Source organism: Euleptes europaea, chromosome 7, assembly GCF_029931775.1.
Source record: "Euleptes europaea isolate rEulEur1 chromosome 7, rEulEur1.hap1, whole genome shotgun sequence".
Taxonomy (NCBI): domain Eukaryota; kingdom Metazoa; phylum Chordata; class Lepidosauria; order Squamata; family Sphaerodactylidae; genus Euleptes; species Euleptes europaea.
The window spans coordinates 29,832,093-29,857,097 of record NC_079318.1 but is presented as its reverse complement, the minus strand read 5'-3'; the positions used below and the strand labels follow the sequence as shown (position 1 = coordinate 29,857,097).

General features: G+C 41.0%; 1 protein-coding gene across 4 annotated transcripts in view; it reads left to right on the top strand.

The window, feature by feature from the left end:
- AKT3 (AKT serine/threonine kinase 3) overlaps nt 1–25,005 on the top strand; it is a 156,903-nt gene that overhangs the window by 78,837 nt on the left and 53,061 nt on the right. For all 4 annotated transcript variants that reach the window (XR_008933403.1, XM_056852358.1, XM_056852357.1 and 1 more), the window contains exons 3-6: nt 8,272–8,383; nt 9,807–9,951; nt 18,013–18,144; nt 20,888–20,953. Coding sequence is in view for 3 of the 4 variants with exons in the window: in XM_056852358.1 (XP_056708336.1) it covers nt 8,272–8,383; nt 9,807–9,951; nt 18,013–18,144; nt 20,888–20,953 (455 nt within the window). In the remaining variant the exon portion in view is untranslated. The remainder of the gene's footprint in view (nt 1–8,271; nt 8,384–9,806; nt 9,952–18,012; nt 18,145–20,887; nt 20,954–25,005) is intronic.

Sequence of the window (25,005 nt, the reverse complement as noted above, 5' to 3'; positions counted from 1 at the left end):
ACATTATTTTTGCATTATAGAAATAATGTCAGTGGTTCAGAAACTCAGCATAATTCCCCCCCCCATACTGGCTGGAATCCAAGACTTAAATAAAATCTATACTTCCAAGTTGTAGATAGCTGTCAAGCTGGGTCTGCCTATTTTTATTGACTTGGTCATCTTTTTCGGGCACAGTATAGAGTTCTACCATTTTTTTAATTGAGTGTCAGCTTTTAAAATACATTTGTTTTTGTATAACTGCAAATGCGGAAAAGGGATTATTATAGTGTTCATTTGCTTGTGACCCAGTTTTGGCTTGAATATTCTGAATGGAATCACCAGCTTAATCCATTCTTAATTTCTAAGTAAATAAAATAACAAAACTCTTTTAACAATGCAGTCCTAAAATGATGCAGCACTAGTGTAGCTAGTCAATATCTTATTCTGTCACAGCCCAAGCAGACCCAGGTCCAAAAAGCTGAGAACATAGCACCTACACTGGAGTCTGCAATACCACTGCCCATACCCGTCAATCTCAGAATGGCATGCCAAAAATGCTCCCATACATTTATATATGGAAGGAGCCAATCATTGCACTTTGATGATAGCACATCCCCCTGATGTCACTTGCCTCCCAAACCCACATAGAGCATAGAAACTAGTGAAGGAACAAAGTAACACAGCCCCCTTCATGATATGGAGGACTGTGGTATACCCAGTAGCAGCCCTGTATCTATCACATTTCTAGGAATTCTGCACATAGGGGTTTTAATCCCCTCCTACAAACACATACCCTTTTGATAGAAGGACATAAAGGAAATGATACATGGCCACTCAAGCCATAACACCCAGGCACCTTAGGGTTGCCAGGTCCATCTTTGCCACTGGTGGGAAGTTTTGGGGGTGGAGCCTGAGGAATGCAGGGTATGAGGAGGGGAGGGACGTCAATGCTATAGAGTCCAATTGCCAAAGCAGCCATTTTCTCCAGGTGAACTGATCTCTATTGGCTGGAGATCAGTTGTAATAGCAGGAGATCTCCTGCTAGTACCTGGAGGTTGGCGCCCCTAAGGTACCTGCATAGCTTGCTTTGGGAAAGGGAATTCTCATAAAAAACCAGAGTCCCCCCCCCATTCCAAATATATTCAGTAAGAGTGTTTATACCAGGGTTTATTCTGACATAACTTTACACAGGCGCTGGGGGTGGCGCACAGGCTAGAGATGCTTCGGAATGCCCTCTGTCTTGAGGCTCACCTGGTGCCTACTTTACTGTCCTTTATGCGGCAGGTCTCTGGAGAGGTGGCATGCACATTTTCTAATAAATAAATACAAACTGAGCTTCTCTCTACCCCTGGCGTGCCCCAGCACCCATTTCTTTAGTGGCACCATGGTTATACGTCAGTGTTGCAGTTGTGCTGATGTTACACTACTTGTAGCAGCTTAGTTGCCATCATAAGAAATTCATAGACTAGAGTTAGGATTACACCATTTATATACTTTCTGTATTAATTGTATGTTGAATGGAAACATTAACATACATTCAGCAAAATGAGCAGTGGTGTTATAATGCTCTATACCATTTCCTGTAATGCTATGCTTGGGAAGTGCAAAATTGAAATTCATCCATCACAACTGTTGATGACAAACTAGATGCGGGTGGGAGACTGGGAAAAATTCTTATTAGGTTTGTCAAAAAAGAAAAAGAAAAGGAAATCTTGATCCTGATTCTGTACAAACAGAAGTCAGTCACAGGTTACTAATGATTACAGTTTTCTTACTGATATATTTGTAGATTTGAGTAGGAATCTCAAAACGTGAGAATATTATGTCATCTTTTCAACAGCAAAAGGGAATTTTATGTTAAACTTTTTACTGCGCCTTTTAATTTTGCCTGAAGCTTCTTTACTGTAGGTACCAATAGTGTTCAGTGAGAAACAGAGATTTTCTAATGCTAATAGAACACTATAACTTAGTAATGAGCCATTTAGATTTTTATTTACCAACTTTTCAAAAGTCTGTGTATGTTAGGATATGATAGGACATTGATTGCTCTTTTAATAATAAATTTATATCAAATGTTTTTAATTGAGCAAATAAACATTTTCTTGACTATTATTTCAAATAGGGGAGAATCAATAAAATTTTAGTGGATTCTTAAAATTGTTACAAACTTAGAAATTTTATTACATCAATGGTATATTTGTTTGAAAATATTAGCAATGATTCAACCTCTAATCATTGTATCATGCATCATCTGAAGTATTATAAATAATAATTATAAATAAGTGTGGAAAGGAGGATGTTATGGCTTGTATAAATGCATTTATAAATTTTTAAAAGGCATTTGTAAATTTTAAAATCTATAAATATGTCAAATACTGCGATTTTGTAGGCTAAGTATTTAATAAATTATGCATTTTATGTTATTAAAGCAGTAAACTTACTTTAGATTTGATAGGACAGTAAGTATTGCATATCTTTCAATCCCCCCCCCCCCATATTTCCATTTTTTCCCCATGGTTTCAAAATTTCCAGAAATGTTATCATCTCTATCCCAAACTAGCTTTTCTTTTAAAATTGCTGATTTTGATTATAGTGCATTTGGTTGACACCATTCCAATACCGGAAGTGGAAAGTGCCATCAAGTCGCAGTCGACTTACGGTGACCCCGTAGGGTTCTCAGGGCAAGCTGAGGTGGCTTGCTACTGCCTGGGAGGCGTGAAGTGGCTTGCCACTGCCTGGCTTGCCACGGGAGCTGCTGCTACCCCCAAATGCTAAGGAGTGAGGAAAATGACAGATGGATGTGTGGGTGGGTGGGTGCTGCAACAGCTGCTCCCCCCAACTGTCTTAGTGTAAGCTGCCTGCTGGCCTTGTTTACCCTCCCACTCTCTGACTCCTGGAAGTGTGTGTGTGTGTGTGGGGTCAAAGTGGGTGCTGCTGCTGCCCCTGCTTTTTCTTTTTTTATTTCTTTATTAGATTTTAGATGGTGACATCAGGGCCCCGTGGGACCTTAAAGAGTTCCGCAGGACCTGCAAGAGAGAACTATTCCGCCAAGCCTACGGTTGAGGACAGCAGAGAATGTCATCTGCTGGCCTCCCTATCCCCTTCCTGTTATATTATTGATATCTAGGGCTGTTGAAAAAAAAATTCGGGAAAGTTCGGCTTCGGCAAAATTCAGCCCTTTTAAATTTGGGCCGTGCCGAAGTCTGAACTCCCCCGCTTCGGATCCCTGAAATTCGGGCGAGATCCGGAGTTCGGGGGAAAATCCCCCCCCCACGGGCCTTCACGGGGCTGACACCACAAAACAGGACCACAGTTTTCCTAGTTAGAGCTTCCAGATGGGGGAGAGGGAAAGCTTAAGACAAGAGGGGGAGATAAAGGTAGGTTGGTTATTGGGTGGGAAGGAGATGGGGTTACCAACTCCAGGTTAGGAAATATCTGTAGATGGAGAAGGGGAGAGTGCGGTTTGAGGAGGGGAAGGACCTCAAAAGGGTTTAATGCCACAGATTCCACCATCCAAAGCAGCCTTTTCCTCTATGGGAAGTAGGGTTACCAACCTCCAGGTGGGGGGCTGAAGATCACTCGGAATTACAAGTGTTGACAGAGATCAGCTTCCCTGGAGAAAATGGCTGCTTTGCTGAGGTTGTTTCCCTCCCCACGTCTTGCTCCCCAAGGCTCTACCCCCAAGTCTTCAGGAATTTCCCAACCTGGAGCTGGCAACCCTTAAAAAGGAAGCAGGGAAAGGGGAGAGGCTAATAGGGGCTTTCAGGAAAGGGAAATATAATGGGGGAGGGGGAAATGAGATACCTCCCGCAAGTCCAAACAGTTTCCCACTTGTATATCCTATTTTTAAAAGTCTGAATGATCAGCATGAAGTCTGTGGTAATTGTTTAGATTCAACAGGTTTAATATTTGAATGTTGTAGAGACCATCAGAAGTTACTGTTTTTAGTCTTACACTATGAGATACATGACAGTAGCTAATGTATGCATTATTGTGAGTTGTATGAATATGATGTCCGTTATACTAAATGTAATATCCTTTGTTGTATTTATTATGCTTAGATTGTGTTAAAGCTTAAAACACGTACATGTAATTCCCAGAAGACTCATCACTGAACAATGTGGTTGTTTACCATTGCTGTTATGCATAACTCTGACAGTAAATCTTCAACATTTCAGGCAGAAGCTCTGTTTAACGGTGGGGAAAGGGGAGAAAGGAAATTGTTCTCTCACTCACTCACCCGCACCCAAGTCCAAGGGAGAAGAGGCATAATTAAAAAAAAAAAAAACTGCATTGAGGAAAGGGAGTGAGAATAAAACCAACACTGTCATGGCAGCTGCCACTGAAACAGTGTTTTTAAAAATCTGCACAGTCAATCAGTTCTCCAGTAGCCAAGCAGAAGCCCTGCTGGGAAAGAGCCCCTCCTGGCCCTGTCTACTTTCTAAAAACATTTGGTGGGGACCAGGGAAGTTGTTGGTGGGCGCCACCTTAGGGACCCTTTATCTAATCCGCTGCTTTGTCAGCGTCATTTATGAGACACACCACTGGCGGAAACTGCATATCTAGCTTACTCGTTCCTTGGAGCGCCTGTGTACCTACTGAATGCATAGTAGCTGTCTACAGAATCATTGACTAACTCTAATGTCTGGAGCCAGTTTCCATGAGGCCCCATTTTAAAGAGGATAGATGGATTTAAATCAAGTTTATTTAAGTCATCAGGAAAGGAAGATCAATTTAAATCAATTTTTCCCATTTATTATTTAGCTGCTTATCAAATAAAAAATTCGTATGAATTTGCTATTAACATAAAGCCTATTGTTCTAAAATTGGACAGGGCAGTTATAAAACCTCAGAGAGTACGTGATATGTTCCTTAAATATTTCAGTTAATATTTTTGTTATTTTAGAAAATTATATACAATATGTTTCTTATATTTAAATTTCATGCAGGAGTCAGGACCCAGTATTATGGCTAGCTGCTAGTTGTAAAGTGACAACAGAGGATAAACAGCAGGCAAATATTAATCCTTTCTTTGTCTCGAGAGTGGCTTTGGTGAGCTGACCCTGAGCATGTGCAGAGCACATGAAAAAACCTTCTAGCCATTTACAGTTAAAATGAAAGTGTTTATTCAGTGTTGAAAATGAATTGAGATTGAAGAGGCAAGGAAATTGTTATGAAAATCTTACTCAAAGGCAACTATAAAATAGAGATTAAAACTCTTGCAGTTCGTATTTCCACAAGTTGCAAAGTTCCAGTTTTCATTGGAGTCTCTTTCACTGGGTCCAGTTTTCCCTGAAGCCATGGCTGCATCTCATGATGGACCCGGAGCCATCCTCTGAAACTAAGAAGGAACAAAGGCAAAGGATTTCTTGGGCTTTTTAAGGACCACCTCTCCTTGCTTGTTTCCATGTGACAGCTTCAATCAAGTTTTGTTGTCCGTGCCCCTTCAGGCTAGGGTTTCTTTCTGTCACACAATGGGCTTGGATTTTTTTCTGTTGCTGTAAAACAGAATTATTCCATAATTATAAGGTTGGTTTGAATCCGAGTAAAAAACGGGAGTGCTTTCTTGAAGGTGATTCAATCAGTGTTCATGGTTATCTGTTCTAGGACACTGGCTATCTCATGCCAGTATGGTGCCTGTACTTTGCGAGCTGCCTCCCTAGCACAGCATGCATCTGAGTGAGGCAGATTAGCTGGTTGAAAAGCTGCATGAGGCAGGATACTCCAGGAGCTGGGCTGCAACACGATTTTGAGCAGAGTGGCAGGGACTGCACGGGTCATGCTCCTGGGCCTCCCTGTTGTATTACCACCTCCACAGTTGCTAAAGAGAAACACGTGCTGTGATGTTAAACAGCACAGATGCCATGCTGGTCACAGCCATGCATGTGGGACCCCAGCAGAGAGTGCACTTCCAACCCATGGAGGCTCCATTTGCCAGGGAACCCTCCTGAGGCGCATGCTGTGGCCATCCAGATGTCACTTACTGAGCCTATGAAGAAGTGCTCTGCAGCTGCAACTGCTCCATTCACTGCTCTTGCAGCTGCGTAGGACTGTGATTCTGCAAGGCAATGGGTCCCATGGTAGCTTGGCCCACTGATCCAGAGGGCATAGTGGGGCAGCTGCCAGGCACACCAATCTACTTGCAGGGAGGGGCGTTCTGGCAAAGCAGTGGGCTGATAGCCCAGTATGGGGCTGCCAGAACTTCTGCCCCCCCCCCATCACAGTCAGTTCTCCCAGGTACCCTTGCTTGGGAGAATGCCTCATTGCATGACAAGGGACATGGTGCTGGGTGGGCCTGACTCAGGTTTCCCTCATATGCACACACCGCCAGCCATGATGTGGGAGCTGCTATTGACATGGCAGTGCCCAGGCTTGTGCGAGCGATATGGGGGAGGCAGGAGCAGACTCCTGGGTAGGGGCAGATGGATTCTAGCCTCTACTTAATTGTCAGTGTGTGGTTGCCCCTTTGTGTTTTGCCTCCTGAGATGGGGTACCTGTTAGGGTTCTGAAATGAGACTCATTAGTCTCAGAACATGGACTTTGCTGTCCCCCTTTGGTGTTAGGCTAGGTTATGCCAAGTGCCCTCTCTGTGCCTCTTCAACCACCGAAGTGCAGCATGGTGTGCTCTAAGTGTGGACGGTAGAGACCTCTGAGACAGTGTCTTGTGCCATGCACCCTACCCACTCAACTGTGGGGCATCCTAGCTGGGGTTTATGTAGTACTTTAGGGGGCTGTGCTTGGGTGGAGGGCAGGAGGTATGGCCACCAATGGGGAGGGGGGATTGGTTGCAGGTATAGGTGGCATCCCATGCTTCACTGGGGCTTTTGGGCAGGGTCGCACTTGAGGAGGATGGGTGTTTTGCCTTTTCCGTTGTATGGGTACCTATAGGCTACGCCGTGTTTGTTAGTGCTGTAAATTTCTGCCAGTTTTGGGGGGCATTCCTCGGCTGCCACAGCTTAGGAATCCCACTAACTCCTGCCACACCTCTGGGTTGGTCCTTTTTCTGCCAGTGTGTAGAGCATTGTGCTGGCATTGCTGTACAGAGATACATGGGCGTAGTGCCTACTTTTCTCCCTGTGTGCTCCCCCCACCCAATCCGGACTTCGGTGTAAAAAAGAAATAAAATATCTAATAAATAACTTTAAAGGAGTGTCAGCTTTTTCTGCAGAACTTTTTCTTGCAAAGCAGGTTGTCCTAACCCCTTCATATGTAAAGGTATTTCAAATGTTTAATTATTTCTGTGAATTATATGGTTCTCTTCTTTCATGTGGCTATATAATCATTTATTTCTTTGGTGGACTTTCTAATAAATTATAAATCACAGCTATCCAAATTACAATAATTGCTGCAGTGGTGAAGCTCAGCCTCAGACCCATGAGCCATTCCCCTTTTTTATCTTTCCATGGGACTCTGTAACTCTCGTGTGGCTTCTCCTGTTTATATTCAGCCACATCGCTACGCTACATCCACTAAAAGAATAACGGCTTGCGGGGGGATTTTCTTCTGGGGAGAGGGGCACGGCTCCCACCAGAGAGAAAAACATCTTCTTCTCTCTGCCACTGCCATCTGAAGAAGACAAGTTACTTTTGTGGAGGACAGATTGAGAGAATATATATGCATCTGTGATGTTGCATGTATGTGACTGTGCAAAAGTACAGACATGTAGCGAGTGTGTGTATATGCGCATGACTTTAGGGCAATGTGACTATTACATAAATAAGTTCTCACCATGATTAAAAAATCTTAAATATGCAAATGGAGAGAGTTTAAATTAATACATTTATTAAATTTTGTATTTCATTGTGGTACTTGAGCCAATTGTAATTTTTTGATAGTATGTCTGTATGTTCCTTGATAAAAGTGCTGTCTCTGTTTTCCTGTAATATTTATGAATCAACAGGATGGTCCAAATACACTCAACTTATGCCAGTTCAGCTTCTCATTCTAGTGTTTACTTCCAATAACATCTTTTGGTACAAAATATAAAATTATGTTTATATTATGTCCATAGGCTTCCATCCTGTGGAACAAGTGCACATGATTGAGTTTAGGAATACATCTTTAAGTCCCAAACTGTACTGAATAGAATGTATATATATATATTCTAAATACTTATACATCATCACATTTACAGTTACACACACTCACACACACATATATATATATGTGTGTGTGTGTGTGTGTGTGAGAGTGTGTGTAACTGTAAATGTGATGATGTATAAGTATTTAGAATTTAATCAAAATAAGTCAGTTCCTGTCTTCATATTAAAAATGTAGTATATTTTTTTCTAGAATGCCAGCTAATGAAAACAGAGAGACCAAAACCAAACACATTTATTATCCGATGTCTCCAGTGGACCACTGTGATAGAAAGGACTTTTCACGTAGATACACCAGAAGAACGGTGAGAAATAAAGCCAAGTGAGGATTCTTGTCGCATAGATTAAGTTCTATGAATAAAAGATTCACTACATCTTGTTTTCAAGACTTCTAATTAAGACTTTAAAAATGTGATTTTTTTCAGATTTTGTGTGCTTTTATTTGAAAACGTGGATAAGGTTGCATAAGGTATTCCTAATTTATAACTAGCATCTTGTATATCTAATACCATTTCAGTTCTGCCACCAAATATTTGAATCTTGTTGCTTATGTAATGCATAATTAAAGTTACTTATGAAGGTAATGATTTATGTTGTGAAAATTAACCATTAATGCTTTCTACATAAGGAGATATAATATTGTGATTTATTGTAATTCATTATATGATAAAATTTGGTACATGGTGTAAATTCTGTCACTTTGGAATTATTGAAGTCCTGTTAAACACCAGATGTCATTAAATTTGAGTATTGATTTAGCTTTTCTTTCACTACTGTCCAAATGGTATTTGAACCACTGCATTCAGAAATTTAGGTATACAGTCAATATTCTTCCACCTTGATCCATATATTACTTGAGGTAAATCCCATTGAAATCAATTAGGTTTCTTTAATCAAGACATTTATTTTGCACCAGGGTTATACTAAGTGGAACTGCTTGTACAGTGCGCTATCAATTTTAGAAAAGGTCATGAACATCAAGTAGCTTCCCTCAAGCATGGTGGTTAAGAGCTGTGGTTTGAAGCGGTGGACTCTAATCTGGAGAACCAGTTTGATTCCCCACTCTTCCACATGAGCGGCAGACGCTAATCTAGTGAACTGAGTTGGTTTCTCCACTCCTACACGTGAAGCTAGATGGGTGACCTTGGGCTAGTCACAGCTCTTTCAGTCCCACCCACCTCACAGGGTGGCTGTTGTAGGGAAGGGAAGCGAAGGTGATTGTAAGCTGGTTTGATTATCCCTTAAGTGGTAGAGAAAGTCGGCATATAAAAACCAACTCTTCTTCTTCTATTTGTGGAAGGGTGGACAGTGGGGGAGGGGTTGCTAATGGGAAACTCCCACATGTGGAATAGAAGTGGATGAGGAGAATGCAGCAGGTATCTAGAATGGTCAGTTGATACTTTAATGCAAAGTGAGTACTGTAGTAACTGGAGAAAGTACTGTAAGTATGAACCTTCCAGTATAGTATAAGATACTAGTACTTTAACTTTGTATATGTAGTCCACTCACTGATGTCTGACAAATGATAAGTACCTCAAGCTAAAGGAGGCATTTGCTTTGCCATGAAATGGTTGTGCTTTTATATATTTTCTATAGCTCACATTGGGATCTGCTGCATGCCCAATTGTCTGGATCATAGCCTGTGTGTGTACATATTCGATCATCCCCTTTATTGGTCTATATATTTATGAGATTTATTTATTAATAAAAATGTCTTGTTTTGGATAGGGAAGAATGGACAGAAGCCATTCAAGCAGTAGCAGACAGACTTCAAAGGCAGGAAGAGGAAAGAATGAACTGTAGTCCAACGTCACAGATTGATAATATAGGCGAAGAGGAGATGGATGCATCCACAACCCACCATAAAAGAAAGGTATGCCACATTGTAACTTCTGGTATTCCTGAATGAGCAAAATGAATTTCAAAATAATAGGGATGTAAACATTTTTTTTAAAAAAAAATAAAAGTCCTGATTTAATGTTCAGCTGTTTATATAAGGGACAGAACAACAGAGTTTGGGGATTTTTTTCCTGTTGACAACACTGCATGTATCATGTGCTCCAGAGTCACTTTGTAGGTTCTTAACCGAGAGTATAATTTATTTTCGGGATGAAATTCAGCAGCATACTTGTGGTCAAAGAGATTGAAGGGAGGTGAAAGATTTGTGTATTATATTCTGTTCTGAGTGGAATAGTCTATTTAGTGCTGATACGAGTGTGGATTGCTACAGATGTTGTATTGTAGCAGCTAGCTGAAAACTTGCCAAACAATACAAACTGCAGATGGAAACGATTTTCAGATGCCAAAATGTGGCCAGTGTAAGATAGACTTTTCTTAAGACCAATAATGACTGGTAACTTTTGTGTCTCGGTAGCATAAATGAGCAATCCTAAACACATGCACTCAAAATAAAGTCCCATTTTAATCAGAGGGGCCTACTCCCAGGACAGTTAATGTCTTTAAATTTTTGTTTTGTTTTTTTGCAAAGGAAAATGTTTGAGAATCTTAATATTCAGCTGATATCATTAGTAACAAAGATAATAATCAGTGTTCTTTGGGTACATATTAATATTAAATATATCATCTGTAGTATCATGTCTATTTTATTTAAATTTCTTGCCATTTTAATGGGAAAAGCAAACTTTCAGTGGAAACATATTTATTAATATATTGAAAATATATTAAAAGCTTCAGTGCTCAGCAGTGTACCATATACTATGGTTCTGCTGTAGCTATACTTGATCTATAGACACATAACATAGTATTTTAACTTTTTTCTAATATAGTTTTTTGCAGTCATAGATATGTTGCATATTGTTAATGCTACATATTAGCTTTGTCGCATATTTCTATGCCTATGCCAATGTTTTTTGCACCAGATGGGCCTCTTTTTATAAGGAAAAGATAATCAGATTATGAAACACATAGAAAGATGAGTCTGTGATCCAAGGAGTAAATATATAAAGGAAACAAAATACATGGTATTAAATTTAAATAGAAATTGCTTTGTCATCATTAATTGGTTTTTTTGCTACTTAACCTTTTCCTTGTAAGCATAAAGTTATTAATTTCATATTCTGATTCTGTTGCTTACGAAGTACGTGATCAGATGTTCTGTTGCTTGCTGGCAAGCTGTGGTATTGCCCCATAACTAGGAGCCCAACCTGAACCAAGTAGTGGTTCAACAGGAACTATTAGTACTGCAGGTGACTTATCATATTTGATACAATCGTACCACAGGTGAATGAAGAGGAGAAAGATACAAGCAAGGCTTAATTTCATCTGTCACTAAAGACTATGTCAAATTGACAAAGAGAGTCCTATTGACATAACTACATCATGTAGTTTTTAAATTAATGGTATTAATGCTACAGCTTCCAGTGGAAGACCAGGTGGATGGGAAAGATCCAGTCCTGTCTACATGGTTGAAGTTTTCACGCATTAGAGCTGTGTGGACAGCAGTGTGGGAAAGTAGCTCCTTAAATAGTGTGTCCGTAAAGGGGAAGCTTGATCCAGTTCAATCGTTTTTCAGCTTTGCTCCTAACTGTTGCTAACTGTTCTGAAGAAGTGAGCTGTGGCTCACAAAAGCTCATACCCTACCAGAAAATATTTTTGTTAGTCTTTAAGGTGCTACTGGACTCTTGCCCTTTTTGACTACTGCAAACAGACTAACACGGCTACCCACTGTGAATTATGTTCTGCATAGAAGTTCTGCATCTATGCAGAACCAGTTTCAGAAATTCCTGCCAGTGGGTAAACACTTTCGTCCCTTTCTGTTGAAGGAAAGATTTCCCATCATCAAAGTATGTTTTGATGGGTGCAGCAAGCACCTCTGTGCATGGGTGTAAACTTTGGAGAGGTGGTGGGGCTGAAGCCCCCACCAAAATTTAGTGGTAGTGTGGCACCCCCCAGGTGCCAGGCAGCAATGGCAGGCTCCCCCTGTCATGGACCAAGAGATTAGATGTTCTCTACCTCCACTGATCTTGGTCTACTTACAAGCAATAGGATAACAAGGAGGGTGGCTATACTCCTTGTAGGCATGATAGCTTCACTTCAGCTGAAACAGTTCATTGTGTTTCTTCTATATGTCAACCTCCCTCCTGGATGCACACTTAGCAGTGTGACTTCTAAGTGGGCTATCGTATCCATCCTCTCCTTCTTTCTACTACACTGTCACTGAAGTACAGAAACTTTTCTCAGCCCCTAGCAGCACCAAGGTGAAGAACTATTTCCTTAATAATATGCCAGAAATTACCCTTGGTCTCTGTTAAAAATTTTTTCACATTAACCACATTCATATTTTCAAACAAAATATGTCACAGAAGTGTACAAAAATAATTCTACTGAGCATCCCGACTCCGTGTAGTTGCTTAACAAAAGTGATGGGCTCCCAAATTAATAATAAGGTTGAAATATTTTAGTATGATTCTAGGCAAATGCTTCCCCCTAACAATAACAGCTTGTGATATGCTAGCATCATCTACTGGATATAAGAGAAAGCAGCAGGTAAAGAAATCTTACTTGGCCATAAGCCAGTCAGAAACTGAGCTGGGACGAGCTTGCTACCTGGTTTTGAGGAAAGATCAAAGTCCCTTTCTCAGATGGAGAGTAGGAACACTCCAACCACTGAACTCTCTTTGGCCATGCAACCAAGGAAGAATCTGACCAAAGAACCACCTTCAGCTTGCAACCCCAAACACCTGCGCTAGAACCATATGTAACATCACAGCCTCCCTCCCCAATTTTCCAGGCTCACAACAGAGAGAGGGTAATCAAGTTTTCTCAGAAATACATTTTACTTTAAAGAAATGAATGTAAGCATATCTTACAAGGGTTGCTACCTGGCTGCAAAAATGCAGGCCTATAAACTTAGGTCAGTGGTATAACTGCGAAGGGTTGCACAGTTAGAGGTATACTCATTGTAACTTGTTTTTGATAATAAGAGTGAGAACCTCAGTGTGTTAGTAATAGTATGCCGTGTTGCTCTTATATTTAATAACTATATGTTTTTATGCATCTGTAATTGAAGCCTAACAATATCCTGTGTATCTGTTAAGATGCTTCATTTGTAGTTTACCTTTCTCACTGAGATTTAAGGCAGGTTACAACTCAAAGCAATGCAGTAAGAACAGTATAATATGTACAACAAAATTGGGAGTGGACAGCACTAAAACACAGTAAAATGCACACAGTACAGCAGGAATTAGAAGACTACAAAACAATGCAGTGGAACATTGTATACAATCAACAATATAATAAAACTGGGTTACAAAATTAGAGAACCATTAGAGAACCATGTAATATAGAATGGAGACTGCCTTAAATCCCCCAGATGTTAGCTATAACTTGATTTGCTTTATAAAAATGCCCTTCTAAACAGTTCCATCGTACACATTCTGCAGAAGGATAGGAATGTGGAAGCCTTCATGACCTCATCATGCAGGCCAGTCCACTTGGTGGGAGCCACAACAGAGAATTCTTGGGTATGGGCAGCTGTTGATCTTGCCTGTTTGCAGGATGGCACGTTCTGAAGGCTTTGCTCAGATGAGCAGAGCTGCTAAGCTGGAGCATACTGGGAAAGGCGGTCCTGCAGATATGCTGGTCCTAGGCCCTGAAGGACTTTGTAGGTGAGGATCAGTACCTTGAATTGAATCTGGTAACTAATTGGTAACCAACAGATACCCTTAAACCTTTCTAGGGATCAAGAGTGCCACCTAGAGAGTCTGGCATCTTGGACACCTGTAGTTTACATTAGACTATCACATCCATTTCCATTCGACATTGGACCATCCTGCCAGACTTAATCCTTTCCGTACAAAGGACAAGCTGCTTTGGGCCAAACCAGTTATTTATAAGGGAAGCTCAGAGCCATTACCAAATGCTTGATGGGAATGGGACTATATTTTATAAGTCTCTGACTGGTAACAGTAGCCTCTGATGTCAGAGACGGGGTTTTGCATGGGATTGCCGAAATCAGCTTGTGACTCTTAGAGAGGAGGCTAGCTTAGGTCAGATTCCATTGACCATAAATATTGGGACATTTGGGATTTCCCCTTGTCTTCAGTGGAAACTGTGGTCCACAGGAGAGTGAGTAGGGGTTATGGACTCCTCCACCATCTTGTTACTTCAAGGAACTCTGTACATTCTCTGAAGAACCTGCTACAGCCTAGGTAAAGCGTCCTTGGCGGAGTTAGTTCAACTGTATTGCTTTTTATTTTTTAATTCTGTGTGCCGTGTTCTTGTGTGGTTTTCCCCCTCAGTATTTTGTTCTGTCCCTTTTCTATCTCTATTTGAACCCAACCACCCTTTCCCTTTTTTCCTTTTATAATAAACCCCTTTTAAAAAAATAAATAAAGGCTTTTTTGGACTTTGCTTAGTACAACGTATTTCTCTGAGATATTTCTCTGAATCTCTTCCCTACATGCCAGGCTGCACGGGTGCTACATTGTTATAAAGTATTTTCTAGGGTTTCTACCCTGTCACTTTGTTATTGCTCTAGTACTGTGCTGGAAGGATACCTTCTCAGTGGGTCAGTCTAGATATTCTTAGAAGGTCCCTGAGTGGTGGTGGCTGGTTACCAGGGTGCTTTCCAAGGAACCCTTGGTCTAAAGGAGTTTCTCAGAAAGGAAAGGCACCTTCTCTCCCCTTCCATAACTCTTGGGACTTGGTGTTTTGTTCTGTTCACTTTCTTTAGATTAGTCAGGTTTAACCATATCTTTCTGCATGTTTTCACAGTAGCTATTTCCTATATCCAACAAGGGACATTCTTTTTCATAGTATTTTGTAAAATATTTCTTAAATTATTCATTAGAGCTTGCCTACCTCCATTAAATCTCCTGTTCTGGCATGGATACTCTCTAGTGCTTAAAAAGGTAAAGGTCCCCTGTGCAAGCACTGGGTCATTCCTGACCCATGGGGTGACGTCACATCCTGATGTTTCCTAGGCAGACTTTGTTTACGGGGTGGTTTGCCAGTGCCTTCCCCAGTCATCTTCCCTTTCCCCCCAGCAAGCTGGGTCCTCATTTCACCAATCTCGGAAGGATGGAAGGCTGAGTCAACCTTGAGCTGGCTACCTGAAACTGACTTCCGTCGGGATCGAACTCAGGTTGTGAGCAGAGCTTTTGACTGCAGTACTGCAGCTTACCACTCTGCACCACGGGGCTCCTCTAGTGCTTACCTCATGTGAAAAACGTTTGAACCAATGTTGTCTTACAATGTGTATTTCCTTTCCTTTCCTGCAAGGCATCCTTCTAGCAGTTGTTGCATCAACAGGGTTGGCAAGCATTCTGTGTCTACTGCAACATCTTCCTCTTCCTCTGATTGTGTAGGGGTAACGGTGTTTTACATTCCAACATCAGCTTTCTTCTGAAAGTAGTCTTCAACTGTCATATTTCCAGGATATTGGTCTTTCTAGACTTCTTTCCTGGCGGTCAAGAGGGAAAGGAATAACCTCTTCATACATTAGAGGTTTGTAGAGATTTGGGTTTCTACTTGCAAACAGCTGCTCAGTTCTGGAAAGACAGCTACTATTTGCTGGGCTGGATATAAAAAGGGCTTGGGGAAATTCTAGACATACCCATTATTGGCTGACCTCTACAATAACATGTGTTTCTGTCTAAGCAGCCTGAGTGGACTAGAATTACAGTTCATCCCAGTAGGGCTGTAGCCACTTTTTTGACTTTTTGGTAGAGGTATTTTTATTACCAACTTTTATAACGCTGTCACTTGGGCTAAGCAGGCTGCATTTGTTAAGCACCACAACTGCAGCTCTGTTCTGGGGCGTAATGCACCTTTTGGCGTACTTGTCTAGGAATGTTAGTTCACTAATCTTCGATATGCACAGTTGCACACAAGCATCCTTTGATGAGAAAGAGGGATTGGGCAGAGGAGGATCATGGAAGTACAGGTTGATGAAGATAGGAGGAAGCTGGGACCATGCTTTCTTTATTCCAAGGGTTCTGTTCCTACATATTCCTTGAAATTTGTCAAAAGACTGTCAGCCTAATACCTAGGAGCAGGCAATCCCAAATGGTGTGAAGCTTGAGGAATCCACTTTTCCCTAGTTCCAAGCATTGCAATGCCTGGGAATTTGACAGAGGATCTGCAACCAAACTTTCTTTTTCTATCTTCTCTTTTTATAAAATTAAGAATCACACTCCTAGTCTAGCTACCATGGTTGTATGAGAGACCTTGGAAATCTCAGACTTTCACAGCAAAGCAGTCATCTCCCTGCCTTCTCTTTGTATCTTGCCAAATTTGACTGGGTTATGATGGCGGCGTGTTCATGCTCACAACATAACATAAATGTCAGAAAAAGGGGAAAAAATTAACTTCACTTATACAAGCAGTCATTGGTTAAAAAAAAATAAAGCATTTAGTTTAGCAACAATTGACTAACCACATATGAACAAGATAAAATAAAATGAGTGATATATGCATCTCTCACCCTGGTTTTAAAACTTATCCCCTGTGATGATAAACGAAAATGTAGGCAGAATAATGTAAAAGTTTCCAGATTTCTTGTTCAGGTTCTGTTCTTGTCTTTACATTTCTCTGCCATCTTGTTGTCCTTCTTGCTTCTAAAGGATTCCAACATATTCTTCCTATCTGACCATATGCCCTCATCTGATCCTGTCCCCAAAGAACAGAAATTCTTTTAATAGAATTCCCTTCCCTATCTTCCTCAGACGATTCTGGCAGCCTTCATTTCCTGTGGACAGCTTCTGGGTACTTCAGGCAAGGCCTTTTGTTCTTCTGGGTAACTCCATCAATATATGAATTGTTATTGTTCTGCAACCCTATTCCTACCTGTAATAGAAGGTTTGGGTTAGCCTCTGTGTGTTCTCCAATCGCAAATTCAATGTTCACCTGTAAAGTTGTATACACAGATACCTCAGGTGAATTATTATTTCACCACATAACCCATTGTGAATGGGTCTAAAACTAGAAATTGGTCTGGAAGAGGCATGTACAACACCCAGAAAATTATCCTGGGGTTCTACAAGCCCAGGTTTATTACTTTTTATTTAATATGTATGTGAAACCATTAGATGCAATTGTCAAAGGTTTTTGAGTAAGTTAGCATCACTGTTCTGATGCTGATGTAACTCAACTGTGTTTTTGTGAACTATGCATATAGGAGCAATGACAGAAACAGTCTGGAAGCCACATTTTAGAGGATCAGAATCAATAAGATAAAAATGAAACCAGACATGGTGGGAATGCTGTTAGGTAGCTGAATTTAGTGTGGTGTGAATGAATCAAGTTCTGTGAATTGATCAAGTTCCTTGTGGTGCAGTGGTTAAGAGTGGCGGGTTCTAATCTGGAGAACCGGGATTGATTCCTCACTCTTCTACATAAGCGGTGGACTCTACTCAAACTGTACCCAAAGATAATAAACAAGCTGATTGTTGGTGTCATCCAGCAGTCTGTTACTGGCATTGGTATATGATCAGCAGACGATGTACATTCAGAAAATTTCCCCGTGTAGAGCTTCAGTGCCGGCAACATTATAATATTAACGGAAGCTTAGTGAGCTGTCATATTTCAACATCCCTTGGCTCCTCTGTAATTGATAATCATTTTGAAATTGGCAGAACCACAGAAATACAGACAAGGCTAATAATTATTCTTTTATATAATGTGTAGTTAGATACAGCATCCCTGACATTTTATATGTTGGCATGCTTCCCTGGTACATACATCTGTGCCTAGACATGCTGAAGTACTTGTAGCAAAAGAATGAGCTAAAGGTGTAGCCTTAAATGTTTTTTTAAAAAATTCTTTTAGTTTTCTGTTAGTCTGAACTATATGCTTGTTTAAGAGGAGCTTGTTTCTTAATAACCATAGTATGTGATGGCTGGATAGCAGCATTTGAATGACTGCATCTGTAAGATGTAAATTTTATTAATTCCTGATCTTTTGCTCTGTACAGACAATGAATGATTTTGATTACTTAAAACTCCTTGGCAAAGGCACTTTTGGCAAAGTTATTCTGGTTCGAGAGAAAGCCAGTGGGAAATACTATGCTATGAAGATTCTGAAAAAAGAAGTTATTATTGCAAAGGTAGGCTTGTATAATTTTATCTGTAAATATTCTATTTGGAACTATTAATATAACTTACAATTTTCTTGATAGATGGTGGCATCTATAAGGCAGGGCTCAATAAATCCCAGGCCCCAGGATGCTTAGAAATTTAATTCTGGCACCTGGTGTTTGCAGCAATGATTTTATTGTAGCATCTTTCAGCAGTTCTTAGTGAAAGAAGAAACAGTTGGATCTAACCATTTTTCCCCCCACTGGTAAGAAAGGGAGTAAGGGGCCCCTTTAAACACTGTGGTTGAGAACATGGGACCCGCATAGACAAAAGCTATGTGAGATGGGGGACTGTAATAAGGGGGGAATTGGCTTAAGCTTGTATGAAAATGTGACAGGATCCAACCCAAAACTTACTATTTCACATCATAATGTTTTCTTATATGACAACCCTAAATATGCATGAAGTTCTTGTCATTGCTCATTTATATGTCAACTTAACTTTGCACCATTCAGTGAACATAAGGACCTGAGAAGAGCCTGTGCTGTATCAGACCAGTGTTCCATCTAGTCCAGCATACTGTTTCAAACAGCAGCCGTCCAGTTCCCCTAGAGGGCCAAACAAACAGGGTATAGAGGCCCAGGTCCTCCCCTGCTGTCTCCTAGCACGTGTATTCAAAGGTTTGCTGCCTCTGTGTATGGAGGGCCCCTTCTGTCACCATGGCTGGTAGCCATTAATAGACCTCTCCTCCATGATTCTGTCTCACTCCTTTTTAAAGCTATGTGTGCTCGTGGCCATCACTGTCTCCATTGGCAGTGAATTCCACAGTTTAATTATGCATTGAGTAAAGTATTTACTTTTGTCTGTCCTGAACCTGTTTCCCAACTATTTCATTGGGTACCCCCAAGCTCTAGTTTTGTGAGAGAGGCAGAAAAAGCTCCCTCTATCCACTTGCTACATCCCATGCATAATTTTATAAACCTTTGACTGACTAGAATTAGTGGTACCTTTACTGATTTGAGGGATGCATTCTATCTAAATCTCAGGTAGTATTGTTTTAAATAGCTTAGAGGCATTCTCTAGAGATATGACTCTTAATTCTCCCTTTTATCTTTCTTCTGACTAGTCTCCTTATTTCAGCAAAGTTCCCTCTTTTGAAATTGAAACTGATTGTTTTGGACTTTGGGGTAACTTTCTGTTAATATAAATGCTTAATTTAACAGCATTGTGGTCGCTTTGCCCACATTTATACTTTGCACCCGGTCTTGATCTCTGTTCACAACCAAATCCATGAGTTGCTACACCTCTCTTTAGCTCTGTGACAAACTGCTGATGGGATTTGTCAGTGCTTCGTATGCGACATTTTGCTCATCTATCATGGCTGATCTGCAGCACTGCTGTAGTTAAACAGACTATGTCTACTTATGTGGGGCAGAAAAATTTCCACAGAAAAATATATAATTGGGAAATTTTACATTTTGGCTTAAAGTCCTAAACGGGGTACATTTGGTATTGCTGACATTAAGCCCCTGGTGCTGAAAGAGGTACCAGTTATGATAGTGCTATATTAGGCATTTTCACTTCATTGGCAAGGAGGAGCTAGGGCCAACTACACCCCTTGTTTTACAGCATTACGACAGCGACAGGAATTGCCTTGATATCCTGCAGTGGTGGCCTTTATTATACTTCTTTTCAGTAGTCATTTTTTCAAGGCATGTGGACAAGTTGCCAACTACAGGATCATACAATGCAGTTTTATAATCTATTGTACCATTGTAGCATTTTAAGAAGTATTATATTAATGCTATGCTAACCTACTGTTGCATCACTATTACTATGTAAGTAAGTTTATTGATACAGTCTGTTTGACCAGCCAAAAGTTATGCATAAAATTAACTGACTTACTAAAACTGCAAAATTAATATAAATTACAAAATTAGAGAAAAGTCTGATGCTATTTAAAACATAAGATTTTAACATATCACAAGAATTAGCATCTTAATATTTCTAAAAATATAGCAAAGTTATGTAGTTTTTTCCATTCTATTTTTGCGAGTTTTGATTGCGATGGCACAGAATTTGGTGGTTAGGAGCGAAAAGTGCGGAGTATCATCCATCAGAAGCCTCTTAGGAATTCTACTGGCTTATTGGGGAATTCACTGATCAGGGGAGCAATGAATTTGATACGGGCCTCATGATAGAATCACTATTACTATGTTGAAGGCAGATGTTTTTAATAAAAAAATGATGTCAAGTTTATTTTGCTTTTTTGGGGATCTACTTTTCCTCCTTGTAGATAAAGGGTTCCCAACGAAGTGGCCGAGGGCATGATAGCGCCCACTGACACCTTTTCTGGCTCCCACCAAGTTGTTTTAGGAAGTGGGTGGGGCCAGGTAAGGCTTTTGCCCAGCAAGTCTTCTGATTGGCATTGCGGATTTTTTTAAAATGTTGCTATGATGGCAACTGCCCCCACGGCACAAGGATCTACACTGTGTTAATGACGTTAAGCTGTGGCATTCATTTTGTGGCTGGCTTTGCCTCCTGCAGCAGCTGTTTTGTGACAGCCATTTTGTTGCTGCGCCCACCATGCTGTGTCAGATTTCCAAATGTGCCTGCAAGCTCAAAAAGGTTGGGGACCCCTGTAAGATACATGTTTATTTTTAAGCCATTCCAAAATGTTGTTGGCATTCTTTTCAAGTAGTGATTTTTTTAAAATTATCTTTCCACTTTCTTTAAAATTTAATACCAAACACTGCAATATTTTTTTTTTAGGATGAAGTGGCTCACACACTTACAGAAAGCAGAGTATTGAAAAACACTAGACACCCTTTTTTAACGGTGAGTCAATATGATGATTTTAAATTGTAGAGCATTGTAGTTAAGTTTTACGAGGATGAAAAAATAATTGGTTTACAGGACAATTATTGGAATATGTATTTATATATTTTGAATTATTGCCCTCCAAATCTCATATAGGGAGCAATTGACATGATCACTCGTAAATGCTCTCTCTCAGGTCTAAGAGTCCAGGCAGCGTCTTGTTTTACTGAGAGGCTACAGATGATGAACAAAGGAGACAGCTAGAGTGACAGAGGAGAAAGTCTCATGGTGAATCCTGAAAAGCACAGACTAGAGCTCATTTTAAATTCTCCTCTGTGGCAGTATTGGCAGTGAAGAAACAATATTTCTCTGCTACCATTGCATCCTCACAATGTAGACCTGCAGAACCCTTCCAGTCAGGGGCCTGTTGGGTTCTGGCCTACTGGAGGAGGTAGACTTCTCTGCAGCCTGCTGCAATTGTTTTGCTCAACACTTTACAGATAAAAATCTCTTGCATCCATTCCAACCTGGACTCTACATTAGCAGTGACAAGTATGGATGATCCCAGGGAGCTGACTTGTCCATTTGTATGGTATAACTTTCAGCTTGTTCAGTCTGAGTATGTGGACAGGATTCTTGGAAGTTGACATCTACCACCTGCTGGTACAACCATTGCCCCTCCTGGCTGCTGAAATTTCATGGGGTGGGGTGAGGTGGCTGGGAACTTTGTCCTGAAGACAGTGAATGCCTCCCTCAGAGGGAGCGGTATGTCCACTCTTATGGAAACCTACTCTGGATCCATGAGTGTTGCCCTGTCTCAAATGTACTATTCTGAGCATGGTCACTGAACAAGTGGTAGCTGAGCAACTTCAAGGATTCCTGAATGAAGTGGCATCATGACCCTAGGTCTAAGGATGACGAGTGAGCAGCCTGCAGGCCTCACAGAATCCTCTCTTCCACAAAGGCCTGAGATCTTTGTGTAAATTTTCTAGCACCCTCCAAGTCTTATGATTAGGCTGGGGAAAAATGGAAGGAAGAGCAGAAACCAATCACCAGTGAGGAAGAAGAGCTTGGACAGAAAGCATATAGGTCCTGCACAAGGAGGGTGGGAGTTCACTAGGGGTGTGCATAACAAAATTCCAAAGCCGAAGATATACATGGAAATTGCTGTTTCAGGTCATTACAGTGATTTTTCAGGATGGTATTAGGAATCCAGGTTTCTTAGTGAAGTGAAACTACCCTCCCTGAAGAAATCTGTGTTGTTTTGAGTTTGGGTGTTGCTAGCTGGCTACAGCATGTGCTCCTGTTTTTCCTTGATTGTGCTGATTTCTTGAGTGGTGGTGTTTATCTCTTCCAATCAGATCCTTGTAAGGGAGGAGCACAGAGTGCTTCTAGCCAACCATATTTGGAGACACACCAAAGAGAGTCCACCTTGGAGGAAAGCAGAGCCCTTTTGTTCTTCTGTGGCTGGGAAAATAGAGAGCTGGGGCAGCTTGTTCAGGAGCCAATGAGATTCGTCCCCAGGGTCCTAAAACGAATGACAGGAATGCCCATTAGGAACAGTGGTGAATGCCCGAAGGCCTATTGAGTATAATGGGAGCTAGGAATGCCAATTGACTTGCATAGACTACATTGAAATACGTTGTAGGACACAAAAGTTGAAATGAAAATGTGGAACGGATTGCAAGAAACTTGCCCTGGGTCTGGAATGACAGCCTCCAGAGTAGAATGATGGCCTCTAGGGCGGAAGCAGTGCTCTGGGACTGGAATGACAGCCCCCAGAGTAGAATGATAGTTCCTAGGACCATATTAGCTGCTCTAGGGTTAGAATGACAGCCCAGAGATCACTGACTCCAGTCCCAGGGGCTGTCATTCCACTCTAGGAGCTGTCATTACAATCCCAGATCATTTTATCTTGGCCCAAGAACTATCATTCTATGCCCAGGGACCATAATTTCACTCCGTAGGCTATCGTTCCAAGCCAAGGCAGGTATCTTGTAATCCATTATGCATTTTCATTGCAACTTTTGTGTGCTCTGATGTATTTCAGTGGTGCCTATTCAAGTCAGTTGTCATTCCTGGCTGCCATTATATCCAATGGGCCTTCAGCCATCTCCCATTGCTCCCAGCTGGCATTCCTGTCATTTGTTACAGTATATCCCTTAAGGGCAGACTGACAGAAAGGGATGTGGTGGGGGATTGTGAAAGGTAGCAAACAGGCCATAACAAGGAAGGATGGCAAATGCGGAGTTTTCAGTGGAAAGATAAGCAATTTGTATTGTCATTCAGTCTGGGCTACAGTGGAGCACCTTAATGCGTGATGGCATGCCTCTTTTGTAAGGAGGGACATTCAGGCCACGTGCCTCTGTTGGTGTTGCTCTGTTGCTGGGTCTTTCCTCTTTGTCTTCTGGTGCTCCATGAGGGGAGGAATGGCATCGAGATGCAGTGGCTGCATCGGCAGGTGGCAATTGGCTGCACATGCATTTGCCACTCAAAGAAATGTTATCAGGCAGTGCTGCCTGGTTGGTGGGTGTCGCTGGCATTGTTATAGACTCCAGAGTGCTTCTTATGTTGTGTGTAGAGGCACATTTCTTTTCACCTGTGGACTGTCCGTAGGGATCGGATCAGTGCTGCTATCACACTGGCGGCTGGCCACCACTGCTGCAGCAAGCCCTCAGGATCGTGCTGCCCATGTATGTGCTTTCAGAGGGGAGCTCTTTACAATAATTAATCTGCTTCCTCTTCTGTTTACTGTTGTCCATGGAAATATACCTCCATCCATTTTTTTCAGTTTGAGCATATTAGTGCGACTTTATTGGACAATGTTATTGCATCCGTGGTGTATAGAGAAATGGTGCAATAGCAGAAATTTAAAATGTTTTACACAATGACAGCTGTGGCAAGCAGTTCAGTGTTTAACAGCTGGAACTGAAAGAATGGAAGGTGCAACAACCTGGCTCCATAGAAGAAGTGGCTAATGCTTGGCAGAAGCTTAGATAACAACCATTTATCTACTTCATTTATAGTCTGCCTTTTTGTTGAGACTCAAGGCAGATTACGAATTCGAGCCTTCTCATCAGTTACGATCTGCTTCTGCAGCCCAGCTCTGTTTGCCCTCACCTTTGGAGGTGAGCACCAAAACAGGGCATTCTGTATTGTCTCTTAAGGAAATCCCTTCACATAAATTTGCCTGGTATCAAACTTGTTAAGCTTTATATGGCAGGCAAAAACATTATTTGGTTATTGTTTGTCTGATCTGTCGTTTGATTGCTGGTCTCTGGTTCTCTTTATTGATTTTATGTGATTTGTCATTGTTTTGTTGATCAGGAGCTGTCTCAGGACATACTGTTGAGTGTGGGGTTTAAATAAATGCCTTCTCAATTTCACTTCTGTGTGTATGCTATGTGCCATCAAGTCACTTCCAACTTATGATGACTGTATAAGTTAATGACCTCCAAAATGTCCTATTATTGACAGCCTTGTTCAGGTCTTAGAAACTGAAGCTATGGCTTCCTTTATTGAGTCAATCCATCTCATGTTGGGTCTTCCTCTTTTCCTGCTGCCTTCAACTTTAGGCATTATTGTCTTTTCCAGTGAGTCTTGTCTTCTCTTCATATGACCAAAATACAATACCCTCAGTTTGGTCATTTTAAATTCTAGGGAGAATTCAGGCTTGATTTGATCTAGAACCCACTTATTTGTCTTTTTTTGGTGGACCATGTTATCCATAAAACTCTCCTCTAAACAGGCAAACTGTTGTTCATGATTCAGCCACAGTCCTTCCCTGATCTTTTAGGTGGAAGGACTGTGGCTGATTTGTAAACTTCTCCCCCATCACTACATTTCAGATTAATCAATTTTCTTCCTGTCCAGTTTTCCCATCCATTCATAGTAATGGGGAGTACCATAGTGTGAATTATCTTGATTGTATTCACTTCTAGTATTCGTAAAAATGGGAACCCAATTTACAGTGGGTATATCTGCTAAGAATGATATCACTTCTAGTGAATTACCAGTCATTCATCTGCCAAAAAGATACTGTACACTCTGTATAAGTTCTCTGCATAAGT